Source organism: Berghia stephanieae, chromosome 1, assembly GCF_034508935.2.
Source record: "Berghia stephanieae isolate SIO BIC M18660-M18661 chromosome 1, UCSD_Bste_1.3, whole genome shotgun sequence".
Taxonomy (NCBI): domain Eukaryota; kingdom Metazoa; phylum Mollusca; class Gastropoda; order Nudibranchia; family Aeolidiidae; genus Berghia; species Berghia stephanieae.
In genome coordinates, this window is record NC_088360.1 from 83,627,213 (window position 1) to 83,647,212 (window position 20,000).

At 35.7% G+C, this 20,000-nt stretch overlaps 1 protein-coding gene across 1 annotated transcript in view; it reads left to right on the plus strand.

The window, feature by feature from the left end:
- LOC144959399 (protein stum homolog) overlaps positions 1-20,000 on the plus strand; it is a 134,999-nt gene that overhangs the window by 38,995 nt on the left and 76,004 nt on the right. The window contains exon 2 of the mRNA XM_078891980.1: positions 10,957-11,791. Coding sequence (XP_078748106.1) covers positions 11,599-11,791 — 193 coding nt within the window. The 5' untranslated portion in view covers positions 10,957-11,598. The remainder of the gene's footprint in view (positions 1-10,956; positions 11,792-20,000) is intronic.

Sequence of the window (20,000 nt, forward strand, 5' to 3'; positions counted from 1 at the left end):
GCCTTTTGGTTAAGTGCGACGTGAACATATTTTATAGGTCTGATAACCGGACGCAATTATGGGCTCCTTTTAATATTGTTTGTAATGGAGAAGATTGATTTGTGTCTTGGTTTTATGTAAATGTTGCTGCTCGAAGCTCGAAGAAATAAATGACAATGTGAAATTGAATGTAAGTTTCAATTTAATATACCAAAACAGATAAAATGAACGTTTCGGGTTTCCCCTTTATCAACAAAACAGGATGAATGTAACACCACAGACGAATGAAATAATGCGGTAGTTGCGTTGTTCATGGCTATCATACAGAGCTATTTGTACTAACATTTTGCCATTCAAATTCAGTCAGTCAGTAAGTAAGACACATTTTAACATTTCAAAAATTCATTCTTTTGAGGTTTATCTATAAAGGATCAATAGAAAACAAACAACACACCATACTTTCGACTGATATGGTTTACAAGTAGAATATAAACAAACATTTTATCGAAAGCTGTTTTCATGTTGATTATTCACCAAACTCACAATAAAATGACCATAATAAAAGAAACTTTACTGTACTGATTCAAGCGTTTTGCCAGCACGCCACCAAAAGGGATTTCGGATTTTCCATTGTGAAAAAATTATCCTTTCTTCTATAACTTTTTTTTATAATCGAGTGTTAAAAAGGGGCCTAAACAATGACAATTTGCTACTCATGGTGTTTGAGTACCAGTTCCATAACGTATTAAAGACAGAGTTCAGATATTTATAATCAGTGTATGAACATTTCATCGGTTATTGTCAAAATTCATATATTTATGAATGCTCTGTGGGCCATATTTAAAAACAAAATCAAATATCATACAACAATTCTTAGGCAAATATAGCTGCTTGGAGCTGGAGGAATTAGATAACAATGATAAGATGGAAAATAAGCTTTAGTTTAATTTACGAAGGCAGCTGACGTAAACGTTTTGGATTTCCCCTTTGTCAACAAAACACGATGGATGAGACGCCATAGACAAATTCGTCTAAAGTGTCTCATTCATCGTGTTTGTCCGTCTATGATAATGATGACGATGATGATGATGATAACGATGAAGATGAAGATGATAACGATGATGACGATAATGATGCTAATAATTAAAACCTATTCTGAACTGATAGAGTAAGAAAAATCCTAGCAAACAAAACTACCCTTTGTTTCTAATGCGCTAAAGACAAATACTCTCGTGGAAGTAAGAGCCGTATATATATGTCCCTTGTTTGTGATTATCATTGAATTTACCCTATTTCAACACTCTCGGTGTTCATTATTCAGTGAACTGCCGTACTCTGGAAAAAAACACGTATTGAAAATTTGGCCAGAAAATTCGTCCTTCAAATATCAACCGATTTAAACGATCCTCTTCATGGCAAAAATGGTCAAACCTGAGATGTCACAAGGTCTCAGGTTGAGAGGTTTTGCCAATATGAAGGTCATTTAAATCGCCCGATATTTGAAGGAATGGTTTTCTGGCCAAAAAATTTAAATACGTGTTTTTTTCAGAGTACGGCAGTTCATTGGTTAAGGAACAGGAAATGGCCATTAGTAGGAAAATCGGTAAAGCACTGGGCGAAAACGAAAAACACTACCACGTTTAGTATCTAGGTCGCCAGATCCACTGTAACTATAATATCAACTAATGGCTCTATATTAAAATAATACTGGTCATTAAAACCTCTGCTGACTGAGACAAAAAAAACCAAACCCGAGTTGTAATTGGTCCCTAAAATACTCGTACCTGTACAATGGAGGCTCATGAATGTTATCGGCATTGTCTGAAAGAAATCTCTAAAATAATAGAGAATCTATTTACAAACTCAAAGGCAAAAACGTATCTTTTAAGACTCAATGAGAAACAAAACACGTATTTGTTGTCATTTCTATTTAGTACCCGAGAGAAAAAAGGAAAAAATAATAACAAAATAGAAAAATAGTCATATTCGCACCCCTATCCCCCCGCTAAATAAGAAAAAAAGAGGAAATCAAACAACACAAAAACAAAAATGAAGAAAAAATGAAGCAAACCCCCCCCCCAATAAAATCAATCAAATTTAATCATAAAACTAAACAACAACAACAAAAGAAAAGAAATATAATAAAATAAAATAAAACGAAACAACCCCCCCCCTCAAGAAAGAGAAAAACCAAAAAAAAAAAAAACCCCAAAAAACCCACGAAACAACTCAAACTCAAACCCCAAAAATAAACAACCAAAAATTAAATAAAAAAAAAATCAACAAAAAACAAACAAACAAACAAAAACCCAAAGAAAACAAGAAGAGAAAACAGAACAAAACCAACCCCTCCCCCCAACAACAACAAACATATAAATAAAATTTAAAAAAAACAAAAAAAAAAACAAAACAAATTTTCGTAATAGTAGGCAGGACAGTTTTTTTTTTCAGGCCAAAAATGAATAAAAATTGTTTTGCTAAATTTTTGCAGTATAGATTTCCAAGCCAACCTAACCTGCTTGAGTTCAAAGTAGATAGACTGTCCAAGTGAATATATCGTGATAATAATAGTCTTCCCCTTAGTTCTGGAACCGTAAGTGTCGTGGTTTATCTAGGATTAAGTAGCTTGGAGTGGACAACTGCATGCAAATCCTTGGATAGGATCTTGGTCTATCGCAAATCACAGTTCTCACTCACTGTCAGAGCTTAATTATACCCGACTTCTTAGTCATTGGGAGTCCCGATAGCTCAGTTGGTAGGGCATTCGATTCACACGCAAAGGGACTGAGATCGATCTCAGGTGCACTCGAGATTTTTTTCCTGATCCCCCAGCCCACCCAGCAGTGACCGGGTTGCTGGGTCTTTAGGATCTGATGGACAGACAAGCGTCCTCTCTAAAGGATAGCAAGCAAAAGCTATTATCCGTTACGCGCTATAGAAACCGGGATGAACTCCGGCTCCAAAGACTACTTTTTCCACCCTTCATAGCCATTGCTCTGCCCTACTCTGACAAAACAAGCTTTGTTTTTTGTCTTTTATTTTAAATCGGAAATATATTACTCCAAATTAAATATGGGTGGAATAAGATAACTCCCAACATGTTTGAAGTCTTTGATTTAAGAAGTGTCAAGTTTGAGTTGTTGACAAGTTGGAGAAAAGAAAAAGAAAAAGAAACAAACAAAAAATAAATCAAACCAATAAAGCACCCCCACCATCAAGGATACACCTTCCAAACAAACAAACAAACAAACAAACAAATAAAAAGAAATGGGGCAGCGCGGCCCAACGGTACGGTTGTTGCTTCGTAACCGAAAGGTATCGAGTTCAAATACCCAATAACTACTGGGCTGTGTGGCCTTGAGGAAGTCACCTCGCAGTGGCTCAGTTTGCGGCCCTGCACTGCGGCTGGGACCTGAGTTATTCCATTCTTCCCTTGGAATAAACATAAAGACAAATTTACCCTCTGGGAGGAATAAGAGGTATTTTATTTATTCATTAAAAAAATTTTAATTGGTTGATATTAGGAGTAAAAGTCTTCGTTCAGGGTCTGATTAAAAAAAACGTATGTTGTTTATCAGTTTAGGATAGAGTGTGCTATCTAGTCTACTGGTGTGACACTCGCCTTCGAATCTGTAGGTCCTGGGTTCGAGTCCCGCGCATAGTTCGGTTCTTGGAAAAGGCTCTTTACTCCCACTCTCTCGCCGTACTCAGGTTTAAAATCTTAACAGCGTTGTCTCTGACCGAAAAAGTTGTAATATCAAAATCCCCAAAATCCCAACGAAACAAAACAAAACAAACAAACAAACAAAAATAAAAGGAAACATAAAAAAAAAAATAAAACAAATCCATAAAGCTCCCCCTCCCCACGATATAACCCTTCCCAAATACAAACAAACAAACAAACAAACAGAAAGAAACAATAAAAAAAGGAAATCTTCAAGGCCAGAAATATCTATTTTCCATATACAAATATCTAGAAAGTTTTAAAATGTCAAAAATTCCAGACTGAAAGATGTTTATGTCATTAAGAACAAACAAAACACAATTAGATGTATCTAAATTGTTAATCCATTTGGCACGTGCATTCACCCTGATTTAATAACCTCTCATTATTCACATAAACATTTATTTGCTATTTAGCTTTGACAACAATAATACAAAGAGCACACAACAGCAACCACAATGGAATTTAAAATGCATGCGTGTATTGCATTATGTTAATTTTCATTGTTTGGATTGCATCCATCGAGCGAAAATTGGTAGTAATTGTATTTAATTGTTATATATAATAACAAATACATTATATAATGGCATTCATTTTTGTGTGCCTTAAGCATTGATCCAACGGTTCAATAATTAAGCTGACTGAGTGACATATAATGACTTAGGTTTTAGTGATGGCGACAAACAGAAAATTCTCAGGCCCCGCACCCCACCGAAGTACAGTACCCTGTGGATTCTAACACCTCCGAATTCCAACACGCTCTGCAATACAACACTCTAGAGTTGGGTGACAAAATGTATTGATTACCTATAACAATCGGATTTCGGCACACTCCGATTCTAGCTTGCGTTTGGGTTTCTCCCGAGAGCGTGTTATAATCCAACGAGTACTGTATTTATAATTTAGCTGGATTTAAATATGATCTACCCGAACGTACTCTGCAAGAGATGAATGTTCTATCCAAATTGTGGAGAGGATTGTTTATGATTGTCCTTTATATTCAATAGAAAAGTAAATTGTTCTTACACATGCGCTAACTTAGCTCCATTCAAAATTGTAAAAAATAATTTTGTGTGGCTATTTGGTCTTGTGGTATGACACTCGCTTTCGGATCGGAAAATCCTGGGTTCGAGCCTCGCTCGGAGCATAGTTAGTTGAGTCATTGGAACAGGCTCTTTCCTCACATTCTCTCGCAGAACTCGGGTGTAAAATTGAGTATCATTAAGAGCGTTTTCTTTGTCCGAAAAAAATGTATTAATATCACCTGACAGGCGTCATGTCCCGTCCTACATGTTAAGCGTTGCTATAGGCCAGAGACCCCTTGTACAGCGCTTTGAGCAAGTTTATTGGATATTGCACTATATATAAGCTATTTTTCTGTTTTTGTTTTGGATACCCCCAAAAGTAACAAATTATGATTTTCGAGTAAATTTTTAAAGTTCAGAGATGACGAGAGTTGTCAAATGTTTTTTTATACATTATTTTATTTCATGATTTTACAAAAAGGAGTAGAAATTGCTGGTTTACTTGTGTTAAGCAATTAGGGGATCAATTTCAAGCAACGTTAAGATCAGAACTTATCGTGTAAGTTTGGACGGACAGTCACAGAAAAATATGATTAATTTAGTTTTCTTCCTTGAAAAGTACTAAATCAGTTTCGGATTATAAGGCGTTGATTTTTACAATGCTTTACCTAAAAAGACAGGTAACATTATGGCTTTAATTAAGTATACAGGTAAGGCAAGGGTAATTGCTTGGGATTTAGTCAATACTGTTGGCCAAAGGTGAACGGTTCCAGGTCATTTTCAAATTAAAAAAAGAGATGATGATAATATTTAAAAAGTGACTTGTGAAACTCAAATTGATAAATACATGCTTTTATCACATCTTGTGAAACTCAAAAGACCAATCAGAAAACTATTTTTAAAGTCTAGACTTTTTGACCAATTAGATGGTGGTCCAAATCCATCATTATATAAATAAACAGTATGATGGTCAGAGTGAGAGAAAAGTGTTTCGTCATAGAATGGCAGGGTAGCACCTGCGTTGATAAATGGATCGGACACCTGGATAATCGCATAAAACAGAGGTTCTGATCCGGCTGTTTTGTGGCGAATATTGAATATAAAATGTGACCTGTCGTCACAAAACAGTATTTCGTGGTGAATCAGATCATTCATTAAGGGTGAATTTACAATTAATATGTTACAAAATATGATCTTTGGATCTTTTACATTGTAAGAATTATTATTGTGCTGCACCACAACGAATAGATATTAACACCAAGTCTCATATTTGTGTCTCTAAATTCAAATTTCAGCACCTGATTCATCACGACATAATATTGCAGTTATTTGGTCTTGTGGTATGATACTCACTTTCGGATCGGAACGTCCCTGGGTTCGAGCCTCGCTCGGCGCATTGTTGAGTCCTTGGAAAAGGCTCTTTACTCACATTCTCTCACCGTACTCAGGTGTAAAATGAGTACCTGGCCGTTAACAGCGTTGTCTCTGTCGGGAAAAATGCAATTATGTAAGATCGCCTAACAGGCGTCATGTTTCGTTCTACATGTTACGTGTTGCTGTTGGTCAGGGACCCCTTGTAATGCGCTTTGAGCACGTTTTGTGAATATTGCACTATATAAATTATAAATGCTCTAGTGCTCTAGAGGGTCACAAATGTAAACCACCACGTCAATCTTCTATTAACAGGAATACACTTGATGAAGAAAATTCAGTTTAAAGTCAAATGGTCAGATTTGAGATAGTATAGCTTTTATGAAGTTTAAGAAACAAAACTTTCCTCAATGACGGGGCATCCATTTAACCAGTTAACTGCCGTAGTCTGGAAAAAGACGTATTTAAAACTTTGGCCAGAAAACTCATCCTTCAAATATCGATTAATTTTAATGAAACTCATCTTGGCAAAAACGATTAAACCTGGGACCTAATATCTTATGGGGTAAGCTTAAAATTCATGTTTTAGCATTACTATCATCCCGATATGATGCCGTGTTTAAAAATCCCCCAAAAACTTGAGCTTTTATATAGCGCAATATCCACTAATCGTGCTCAAAACGCTTTAAAAGGGGTCCCTAACAAAAAGCAACAAGTAACATGTAGAACAGGACATGACGCCTGTTGGCGATATTGCATTTTTTCCCCGCCAGAGACAACGCTGTTAACGACCAGGTACTCATTTTACACCGGAGTAAGGTGAGAGTCTGTGAGTAAAGAGCCTTTTCCAAGGACTCAACTATGCTCCAAACGAGGCTCGAACCCAGGACCTTCTGATCCGAAAGCGAGTGTCAACCCACAACACGACATATTCGCACAATGAGGCCGTGTTTAGACGATAGGACCATGTCAAAATGGCAAATCATATCAGCATTGAAGATGTTCTATAACAAGACAAAAAAGATCGTGTGAAAACTAGAAATTATAAAGAAGAGATGGAGACACACATTGGAGATATGATATCTTGAGTAAAGAAACTAGCTCTGCAATGAGTGTCCGAATAAACCTCAAATATTTAAAAAAAAGTCAAACGTTTTAAATACTTTAAAAAAACTTCTCCGGGCTCAAGTCGGCTTAAAATATCAATTTGAATAAATCAGAAGATGATCCTTCAATTTTGAATGGATTTATTTATTGATGAAAACTGCCGTCTTTCCAAATACCACGGCTTGGCACAGTCATGAGCTTTTTCTTTTTCGAAGGGCCGTCTGTTTGAGGGACACCTCTCTAGCAAATTGAGGTGAAACTCATTTTAAGAATTATGCTTTTCATACGGTTTAATGATGAAGTAGAATGCCTTAACATTTTTAACCAGCTAATTGCAGTACTCTGGAATATATGTATTAAAAAGTTTGGCCAGAAAACTCGTCCTTGAAACATCGACGATTTAAATGACTCTTATCTTGGCAAACACTCTCAAACCTTGGACTTTGCGAGTCATCTTATTTAATCCAGGGGGTCAGGTAACTCAGTTGGTCAAGCCTCTCTCTCTCTTCGGACACATAGGAAACCGAAATCGATCCCGTAGGCAGCTGAGATTATTTTTCTGACTCCCCCCCCCCCTCAGTCCACCCAGTGGGTCTTTGGAAAGCTGAGTAAAAGTACTTTGCGATAGCCTAGCGTCCTATCAAAAGGATAGAAATAAATTGCTATTGTCCCTTTCATACTTTAGAAAACGGAATGATCTGGGGCTCCATGGGTCGTATGGTTTTGAATGACTATTTAAATTTGCCAATCTTTTTTCTTCTTCTTTCAGTTTATCCCACAATTTGCAGGGTTGCCATAATGAATTCCACATCTCCATGCATCTCTATTCCTTGATTCCTCCTCCTCCTCCAGGCCCAGTTCTTTCATATCGTTCTTTACCCAATCCAATCATCTCGTCTTTGGGCGTCCCTTTTTCCTCTTTCCCACTAATTGTCTATCCAATACGTTCCTTCCCACGTACTCTCTCTCTCTCTCTCTCTCTCTCTCTCTCTCTCTCTCTCTCTCTCTCTCTCTCTCTCTGATTACTCAATGTCCCGCATAAATAAATAGAAATTAACCAGTTCCATGTCTAGACTTCTAGGGGAAATACGATCCGTCTTTGGGGCGATGTCTTTCCATGCGATCCTCCATTTGGACTTCTCGCAGTGCCAGTCATTCCTAACTCGCCGCTCACACTATTTCAATCAGTGACTTAACACTCTTTCTGTTTGGTCCATCTTCCGTTTCGTCTGGGCAAATATAACTGATAGAGGCTAGAAATAGTGAAAAACAATAATGAAAATGGCTGACATGGTCAATTTATCGGAGAGAAATATTGCATGGTTATTTTTCTATGTAATCACGTCACGACTGTCTGATTCCATTAGATACACAATGTCAGGATAAACCAGTCAACTATTCATGCACAAAATTATGACATTTTTTTTGTACAGATACAAATTATAACATAAATGAACGTAACAGCTTTGCCCTATGACAAAATATATAAACGACTCTTAATCTTCTTCTTCTTCTTTTTCTTCTTTTTCTTCTCCTCCTCCTCCTCTCCTCCTCCTCCTCCTCCTCCTCCTCCTCCTCCTTCTTTAAAGCGAGTCAAAACATAGGTATTGAGATCTCATTCGAAGGTTAATGGCAATTAATGGGACAACGTGGCTCAGCGTTACGGTCTTTGCTTCGTACCCAATCGGTACCAAGTTCGACTACCCGCCATCGCCCTAGCTCAATTTGCGGCGCTGCACTGCGGCTGACGGCTGGGTTATTCCAGTCTTCCCTTGGAATAGACCCTAAAGACAAATCTTGGGGATTAATAAATGGAGTTTATTTAATCATTTCTTTAAGGTGGTTTCAGTAAATTGGAATATTTTCTATGAAATGAGTGTCCTTCTCAGTAGTATATAGCATAACTTAAACATATTTCTCTGCTTTGTTATTCCCATTGCAACCTATACTCAGAGTCTTAGGCTACATTATGCTCTAGAGAGGTGATTGGTTATCGTTATTGGGGGGGGGGGGGGTGGGAGTACCGGTGTGCATTTTACAAATTACATTGGGAGAAAACCCGAACCCCAACCCACCCCCCCCCCCCCCCCCAATCCTAAAGAAAAGAAACAAAAAGCAAACAAATAAGCAAAACAAAAAAAAAATAAAAAAAACAAAACAAAACAAATAACCCCCCTCCTCCAAAAAAACCCCCAAAAAACCAACAACCCCAACTTAATCTCAGATTTGAGACTTTTTGACTAATTAAAGTACCATTCAATCAATATATATATATATATATATATATATATATATAATATATATATATATATATATATATATATATATATATATATATATATATATTTAAAGTCCCAAGTTTTTTTTGACAATATGAGGGTATTTTAGCCCATCTATATTTGAAGGACGAATTTTCTTGACAGCATTTTATAAATGTGATTTTTTTTCAGAATATAGTAGAATATTCCCCTCTCTCTGAGATTTGTAAAATTTCGTCTCATGCAATTTACACCAAGCTCGCTTTACTACAAAGTATCATTTAAAAAAATGACAGTTACAATATTTCAACAATCTTGCTTTGCTTGTCTTTGTTTTTACTTTCGTTTTGTTTCATTTTTCTTTCTATTTTCTTTCTTTTCATTTTGCATTTTTGGTTCACGTTGAAGTCAGGTGTGGAATTTAAATGGGTTGGAAGTGGCGACAATTGTGTTTGTGATAATGGTGGGAACTGATGAGTTTTTGAATCTAGCTATTGTAAACAAGAAATGATTGAAAGCAGAAAAAAAAAACAATTATTAAAAAACAAAACAAAAACAAAACAAATAATTATAGATGGAACGAAATTAACGCCACTCAGCTCTGTGTTATTGTTTTTAGACAGCCATTATTATGAATAGTTCTCACTAAATTCTATCAGTCATATTATAAATTCATAAATGTTCAAGGCTACACATGATTCTCTGCGTTGCTACGTTATACCTGGCTGGCGGATGTTTTGAGTTTTTTTTTTGACTAATTGCAAAGTATCAATAATCGTACTAATAAGAGTCATGTAAACATTCAAAGAAAATGAAAAGATTGGAGAAAAAGTAAAACAAAAAGATTTCCGTTTTTATTTTTAAGAATGAAATACAGTGACGTATATAGACGCGAATTTACGCATGGAACATTTCACTTAAATACACGTGTCCTTGAACTATTACTAATCTTACAAAAACAATACGTGCATCTACAATAGATGATCAAACTCACAAATAATGTAGGCACGCATTTTGGAACATATTTCTCACGCGATTATTAACTCCAATTAAAAGATTTTAAAAAAACATCTAAAAAAAACAAACAAACAACCCCCCCTCCCCAAACAAACAAATAAACAAGGAAAAAATATAAAAGGAAAAAACAAAACAAAGCAAAACAAGAACATTGAAACAAACGCTCACTCGAATATTATGGAGTTGAAAGTGCGGTTTCCTCACACACATCTAAACCACACACACACAACAGACACACACACACACAACACACACACACACACACGCGCGCGCGCACTCGAACATAAAAAAGTCTCTTCCTCTCTCTCTCTCTCTCTCTCTCTCTCTCTCACACACACACACACACACACACACACACAAAACCGCATAGCCTATAATATTATTTATACTTTTCTTCTCATAGAGACATGTTATGTTGCTCTATAGATAAAAAAAAGTAATCTTAATTGCTTGTTTCAATCTATTCCAAATTTAGCATAAGTTGAAGCTCGATCAATTCTCAAAATTCCTGTAACCTGGATAATCTACACGCAATATTCACGCATGGAAAACTCGTTCCTGTTAGAAGACTGGATATTCTTTTGATGTGCTCAGAGGTTGAAACAAATCAACTTACACACGGGTCAACAAATCAAGACATAGCGTTTCTTTGTGAAGGATTTCAATTCCAAAAAATTCTCAGTCTTCAATGACTTTTGACATTAAATATAAATTAATTGTAAAACTAATGAGTGTTGGTACTAAAACAGTTGCATCTAATTATTAATGTTGTAGTTGTATATCTTAATATAAAACATAACTTATCATTAAAGTAATTTTTTTCAGAAAAAAATGTCCCTCTCATGACACTGGCCGTCTTAAAAGTAATTCATTGATGTAGATAAGTATTTTTTTTGGATTTGTAGACAAAGCAGCTTGCGATATTATTTGCCTTCGTTCTTTTGGACAAAAACCATTCTGTAAGATAGGATTTTCACATGAACATCGTTTATGGTGTGGTGCAATTGCTGATGTTGTAATTCTGACCTTCGGATCTTAACTACTCATCGAGTCATCTCGACTTTAACGTCAAAAACAACGTCATCATCTTCATCATCATCATCATCACAGTGACAAAATGTCAAGCGGTCACATCGTGCGAGGACCAGTCGGTCATGGCCGAGGGGCAAGGGGTTCGTCTGCCTTTGGAGAGGATGCTGAGATACTGGAAGTGACGGAGAGACACGGTCCCCTGTACAACGCCATCCCCTGCATGCCCCTCCCATTGGCCGTCATTCTGTGCATCCTCAATATCGTGATTCCGGGAATCGGTAAGTAAACAACTTTGTCGTCTTGTGGTATGACACTCGCCTTCGTCGAAATGGTAGGTCCATGATTCATGTCGCGCTCTGGGAAGTACAAAGTAAAGTCCTTGGAAAAAGGCCCGTTACTCACATTCTCTAACCGCTCTCGGGTGTAAATGAGTACCCTGTCGGTAAAAGTATTGTCTCAGTCTAAAATAAAGTTGTAGTAACGCCTGATAGGCGTCATGTCTCACCCCACACGTTAATTTGGCTTGGGGTCCCTTGCAAAACGCTAGAGCAGATTAGACATTGAACTATATCAAAGCCAAAGTAAAAAAAAAAAAGACTATTTTGATTTGAGTAACATAACAAAGATGTAATATGAATATTACATTTTTTTTCTAATTCTGGCCTGTTTAATATTAGTTAAAATATGGATCGCTTAAAATGAACCTCAACTTGTAAAAAAGACGAAAACTCCCAGACTTCTATGAAGTCTCAGGTTTGAGAGCTATTTGACATTTTGAATTCGTTTTAAACGATCGATATTTGAATTAATGTTTTTTTTTTCGGCAAAATGAATTAAAACATTTGTAAGGCCGATGTCCTTCTGGGTCAGAAATCCCAATCCCACCGATGACTCGAGCTCATGGGAGTAAACGTAGCACTGGATCTTTTATACCTTTTGACTTACTTGACTTAAGCGTCTTGATTCCTGATTCTTGATTTCAGGGCCGCAACAGCACTCTTACATCTGACTCGGTTTTTGGAGGTCTTCTTTATCTGGGCCCAGGTTTGTCCAGCTTCCTTCAACTCAGTCTCAATGGTTCTTCTCAATGTCTGCTCTTGGTCGACCAGCCCTCCTCTCTTCTTGCGGGTTCCAGTCCAAAGCCTTCCTGGTGATATTGCTTGCAGGCTTCCTGAGTGTATGGTCAATTCAGCCCCATTACCTTTTCTTCATTTCAGTTTCGAAAGGTGATTGGTGTAGTTCTTCGTTTGTGATGATGGATGGCCATCTGATAGTAAGAATGTTTCTGAGGCATTTGTTTATGAATTCTTGAATATTATTTGTGGTGGTTTTAGTCACTGACCATGTCTCCGAATCGTATAAAAGAACAAACTTCACATTCACTATCATATAAAATGTGACCCCTTTTCAGTTAACCTCTCATGCAAAAAAAAAAAAAAAAGACAACACACACACGCGAAATTTCAGCCATTTAGCCTATGATAAAGGTAACGGGAGGTTCTCTACCCTCTCCTCTAAATATTATTAAAAAAAAATAATAAAATGATTGTTCAAATCTTGGACCTAGTCTAGCTTATTTTGTACATGAACATTTCTTTTCCCACTCCCATCATTTCGCTGATTATTTCATCAGGATCACTTAAAGATTTTCTGTTCAACTAATTGGGCAGCTTGTCTTCCTTTGATGATCTTAAACGACCGACTTTTAGATAATCTATATCATTAAAGATAACATCACGGGTGGTGAGTGCCCTCGCTGTCAAAGAAATAAACAAATGAGGGGAACATAATTCAAGAACAAAGAAATTTTAGTCGGAGGAACAGTCTATTAGGCTTTCCCTATCTTTCCTCTTCTCGATCGCTTACTACTTCCTCCCCACTCCCTCCCCCTCTCTTTCTCGCCCTCTATATCTCTCTTTCTCTCTTTCTCTCTCTCTCTTTCTCTCTCTCTCCAGCTATCTATCAATCACTCAAACAATCAATCAATCAATCAATCAATCAATCTATCTATCTATCTATCTATCTATCTATCTATCTATCTATCTATCTATCTATCTATCTATCTATCTATCTATCTATCTATCAGTTGATCGGTCTATCTCACTATATATATCTCTCTCTCTCTCTCTCTCTCTCTCTCTCTCTCTCTCTTGCGCGCGCGCTCTCTCTCTATCTATCTATCTATATTTATCTCTCTCTCGCTCTCTCTCTCTCTCTATCTCTCTCTCTCTCTCTCTATCTATCTATCTATATTTATCTCTTTTCCGATTAACATCTCCCACGGTGGAATTTGTTGTCCCTTTGTATTTATTAATCAGTCTATAACCCAGTCTACAGATTCGTAAAGAAAAGTGCCTATCAGTTCTATCTATCTATCTATCTATCTATCTATCTATCTATCTATCTATCTATCTATCTATCTATCTATCTATCTATCTATCTATCTATCTATCTATCTATCTATCTATCTATCTATCTATCTATCTATCATCTATCTGCAAAAAATGTAATTGAGAAAAAGAGACAGACCAATAGATGTTGGCAGATCCACACAAAAATTATTGGACTATTATTCTTTACCGAGAAAATATAATGTTATGTTGCACCCCAGTTTCATGTAGATAAGCCAGTAAGATGGTTTTCCTCCACACTGGAGACAGATCGTTTACGAATTTCTTAACGACCGACGCGTTTTCGGACAGATGGATTGGGAGAGATAAACTCGATTGCCCCGGCTTCCTGGGTCTGAGACATTTCTCCATTTGAATCTTTCCTATAGGGCTTTATCAAAGATAATGTTTATACTGCTCCCATACTTGATGTTGAAACCCGTAACTATCATAAAATTATAAGCGGCTAGTGAATCCATCACGCCACAAAAACTACAAAACACACGAAGAAAAAAAAATCGAAAATAAGTTGAATTTTCTTGTAGGTTGCCATGGCCAATAGAATTGGGACGCATTGAGAGGAAGATCAAAATAAACAAATTATAAAACATGATGTATTCTTATTATGTCCACGTTTAAAGTATATTGGCTGTAAAGTTTTCATCTTAAAGATGTTACAAACAGGATATATATATATATACACACACACACACACACACACACACACACACACATATATATATATATATATATATATATATATACATATATATATCCCTATACTGCCTTACTCTGGAAATACACATATTTAAAATTTTGGCCAGAAAACTGGTCCTTCAAATGTCGATGGGTTTAAATGGCTCTCATGTTGGCTAAGATGAGAGTGATTTAAATCGATTGATATTTGAAGGACGAGTTTCTTTGTCAAATTTTTAAATATGTGTTTTTCCTATCCAGAGTACGGCAGTATAGATGTCGATATCCATGTTTATCATCTTCATGATTTCCATGCTACACGGCACACTACTATGTAGACTTCTGCGACTGGTTTGAAATGATTTGGATTTGACTCAATTCTCTTGCTGAAAGAATGTCGACATTGGTGTGTTTGTGTGTGTTTGTGTGTGTTTGTGTGTGTTTGTGTGAGAATGGGCGCACGAAAAAAAATGTACATAGAGAAAGAACAAAAAAAAAAAGGAGAGAGGGAGAGAGAGAGAGAGAGAGAGAGAGAGAGAGAGAGAGAGAGAGAGAGAGAGAGAGAGAGAGAGAGAGAGAGAAAACATTCATGAACTCACCAGTGCACACGTATAATATTCCTTACCTGTGCTTGAGATCACACACTTAAAACATAAACGATCATTGTATACACTGTTATTTCAGGTGTGCCACTATTTATCTTTAAAATCTCAATTTGACGAGAACTTCTGTAAATTATTTTATTAATCTTTCCGGAATTGTTCCGTCTCTGATCTGAAAGTTTCACCAATTAAGAAAATGGCATACCAGGCTAGATTTTTTTTCTTCCCCCACCCCTCCCTCTCTTTCGGATGGTCTTTATAAAATCTATAATGGCAGATAAGAGACAAGTCAAACATTTTTCCCATCAAGCGTCCCCTAAAAGTTAACAACCCTCCCCTAAAACATAATAAAAAACCCAACTCCTACCCCCCCCCCTTCCCAAAAAAAAAAACAAAAACAAAACAAAAACAAAAAACAAAAAACAAACAAAACAAATCAAAAAACAAAATAACAAAACAAAAAACAAACACCCCCCCAAAAAAAAAACGTGAACCCCCCCCCCCCCCCCCCCCAAAAAAAAAAAAAAAAAAACAAAAAAAAAAAAAACAAACAAAAAACAAAACAAGACAAAAGAAAAAAAAACAAAAAAAAAAATAAATAAAACAAACCCAAAAAACCCAAAAAATAAATCCAAAAGAAGAAAACAAACCGAAACAAAAACCACACACAAATATATAATTAAGAAATGGAGAGTTGTATTATTGTGACTCGAAGCCAACACAAGCAGGATAAATCTATTTTAATAATTATAATATAGACTTTGATTATTCTTAAGGATGGCGCATCCACAGTTTCACAGTCCTAAGAGCTATATTTAAATCAAATTGTGCCCAATTTAATTTTTATAAAACGATCTGCTATTAAAATCGAAGCTAAATAATAAACTTTATATTTTTTTTAAATCTCAAAAATTTAATTCCGTTTCTTAAACTAAAAAAGAAAAACAAATCAGACTTAAATTTCATAATTCTCTCGAGGTCCCAGAATGAGAGTTTTGTCAAGATGAAGGTCATTTAAATCAATCGATATTTGAAGGACGAGTTTTCTGGCTAAACTTTTAAATACGTGTCTTTCCAAAGTACGGCAAGTGACAGGTTTTCTCCTAAATTTTCTCCAGTAAATTCGTGCCGATACTGATTTGAGAGTTTTTGGCAAGATGAGGATTATTTTAATCGATCGATATTGGAAGGACGGGAGTCTGGCCGGAATTAATTCTTATTTTCAGAATACGTCAGACTTGTCGATATTTGACGTAAAGGTTTTCTGGCCGGAATGAAAAATAAAAGCCTTTTTGTCGGCATAAAGTGCCATAGGCATTACATTTCAACATTTACCAAAGAAAATAGAAAAGAAATGTATCAATGATTTGATTAAGTAATGAAATCAAGAAGGTTTTACAATGCATCAATTGATGGCGAAGTGAGATTGATCAGTCGGCCGACAGAAGACAAAACATTCTGACTTTAATGTTATTATCTATTGGAGAGTGTGTTATAATTGTTTGGGTGATAAAACTTGTCCTTAAAATATTGATCGAATAGAATGACCCTCATTTTGTCTTAACTCTCAAATCTGAGACTTCCATGTGTAGAGTACGACAGGACAGATATTTTGGCAAAACAAAACATAATATCTGGTAACCCTAAACTTTGCTTTTAACCAGTTAACTGCCGTACTCTGGAAAACATCGCATTAAAAATGGGCAGAAAATTCGTCCTAAAGTCCCAGGTTTGAGAATTTTTGTCAGGATGAGGGTCATCTAAATCGATCATTACTTGAAGGACACGTTTTCTGGGCAAATTTAAAAATAAGAGTTTTTCCACTGTACAGCAGTTAACTGGTTAAAAATACATTATCACAGCACCGTCTGCTGATGTTATCCCTATGGAACTATTTTTTTTCTCTGTGTTCGTTGCATTTCAGTTATCATTCCAGCCTGCCTAGTTCAAGGTAAATCTGTCCATTTCTGACATAACAACGTTATAAATTTTGGCCAGTAAACTTTTACTACTTGATCGACTTCAAATTTCTCATTCATTCCAAAATCTGCTCTTTTTTAAAGTCTCTGGCTTAAGAATACGTTGACCACTTGGTGTTAATTTTAATCGATCGATGGATCTAGAATAAAGTAAGAGTTTTTACGGCCAAATAATATGTGAAATTGTGTCATGTCAGTGCACACCAAACTGTGCAAGGCAAGACATACCTACGACCATAAAATGAACAAGATATTAATGGAGATGTTTCTCTGGTTTATTTTATAACCTGTGTCTTCAGCGGCCTAGAGAAACTAGAGTAAGTAGGTGTAGAGAAAGTAGAGTAATTTAAATTTAGAGAAGCGTTTATAGATGGTGCAGGCATATATTACTATAATGTCTAATAAACAAACATTAATAATAATTATCAGCTTCAAAAAAAAAAAAAAAAAAAAAAAAAAAAAGAAAGAACAGAATACCAAACACAGAGCGTTTCGGGCTCAAAAAGCTTCTTTAACCAACAACAAAATCCATAAATACAAAATTACATTGCTTAAAAACCTGATAGACGACAGAGAAATAGTTGGCACCTCCCTTCTGTAAGTAATAGGCTATTGGAATGTAAAAAAAAAAGAACAGTTTTGAGTCCGAAACTTTCCTTGTTTTATATTTTGTTTTTGTTTGTTGTTATATATTCATTTTAGTATATTACTTTTTACAGTTCACAGCTTCTGGCAGCTTAGTATCACTTTGACTTAGATATATAATATTTGAAAAGTATTTATTATGTAGATCGGGGATATTCTATAGGGAAATTCAATGCATAATAATGCACAAAGGAAACACTGTTTCATTTTAGCTGAAGTTGTTAATTTCATATTATGGGTAGATTAAGCTAGCATCAAAGCATTTGTAGGTCTGATAGCCGAACGTAATTACGGGCTGGTTGTTTGGTTGCAATGGACAATATTTTGCGTTGGCTTGAGAGCATTTCTATTACAACAATGAGCCCATAACAATTTGAGCTATCAGACCAGTGAATAAATACATGTCTTATTGAACCCTCCATGTCAAATTGAAATCTCAAGGCTAAGAATATAATTTTCTAACCAAAATAATTGAAATGAATATATTTTATTAGCAAGATCAATGAGCTCTGCATTTGTTTTGCTTAATTAAAAAAAAAACCCCACCAAAGATAAAGCAAATCAAGGTACTCACATTACACCATGAGAGAATGTAAATAAAAAACTTTTTCAAAGGAATCAACTGTGAATCGCCCATTGGGACTCAATTCTCAGGGACCTAACGGCCCGAACGAGTATCCATGTCATTATCACATCAAAACTAGCCCACTTCTGTTTATAAGAACAGACAGATTTTGAAAAAAAGTAAGTACAAGAAATACAGGGTGCCCCAGAAGTCTGGAAACAATAACAAATCGTATTTATTATGAAAATAATAAAGATATCATAATGCAATTTGTTTCAGTTCACAAAGAAATCATTTAAGTTTTTGTTGTCACCACGTTTATCGATGGAAGAAATGCTCAAAAACACTTGGAGAGATTTTGAGGCACACAGCAAAGTAATGATCACACAAAATGGTGGACATGCTGAAATCCATTACAGATATGTGTATTTCAACAACCGTTAAAAATCTGTTAAGTCATATCTCAAGTTCTGGTTTGCGTCAAACAAAACTTGAATTATTTATTTCCTTTTATTTTCGCTAGCATCAAGTGCATAGCTGTGTTGTCTCTTTCTCCTTAAACTATTTTCTTATTGGTTCCACAATTCTGTATGTCTAACAAACAAGATTTTATCTACCTTCATGGGACGGTAATTATTTAGTATGTCCATCTTTGTGGTTAATTTTATTGCATTAAAAGCGTGATGGTAGAAATGTCAATATGAATATTCTTTATACATAAGATTTTACCCCGTAATATTTGTCTTAAACAAACTCTCAGATCACCTGCATAATCTAGAATTGTTGAAAGATCCAAATTCACAAAATGAAAGTTTGAATTACAAAGGTATGGAATGCAAATTGTTTATGGAGCAAAACGTAACGTTATCTTATTCGTTTTGCTTATTATGTGCTGATGAGATGATAGTTTTTGGCAATATTTTTGCTATTGAATGTCAATGTAAAATTAGTTTTAAAAAGATCGAAGAGGTAAAAATAATTGACAGGTGAGAAAAAGGAAGAGATAAAATTGGTTTGGTTATATAATATTGAGTCAATATTTTTAAAGCAGACAGCAGAAATTCAATCATCAACCATTTCAATGCTGATTGTCACACCTTGACGGATTATTTAATTGTTAATCATTCAAAATGATTTCATTGGACAATCTAATAGTATGTTGCGGAACGGGACCATTGATAAAACACGAGCTTATTTATAGCGCAATATCCACTAAACATGCTCTAAGCGCGTTACAAGAGGTCCCTGATATAGCCAACAGCAATTCTTCATGTGTATGGCGAGACATGACGCCTGTTAGGCGAAATTACATTTTTTTCCGACAGAGACAACGCTGTTAACGGCCAGGTACTCATTTTATACCTGAGCAGCACGTGAATGAAAGTAAGCAAAGAGCCTTTTCAAAGGTCTTAACTATGGTTCACTCAAAGCGAGCGAACACAGGGCCTTACGATCCAAAGGCGAGTGTCATACACCGGGACAACATAGCCGGGCAACATGTATTTAAAATTTTGGCCAGAAAGCTTGTCCTTCAAATATAGAATGATTAAAATGACCAGCATCTTGTGAAAAACTTTCAAACCTGGGACTTCACCGCTTAGGGTAAAAAA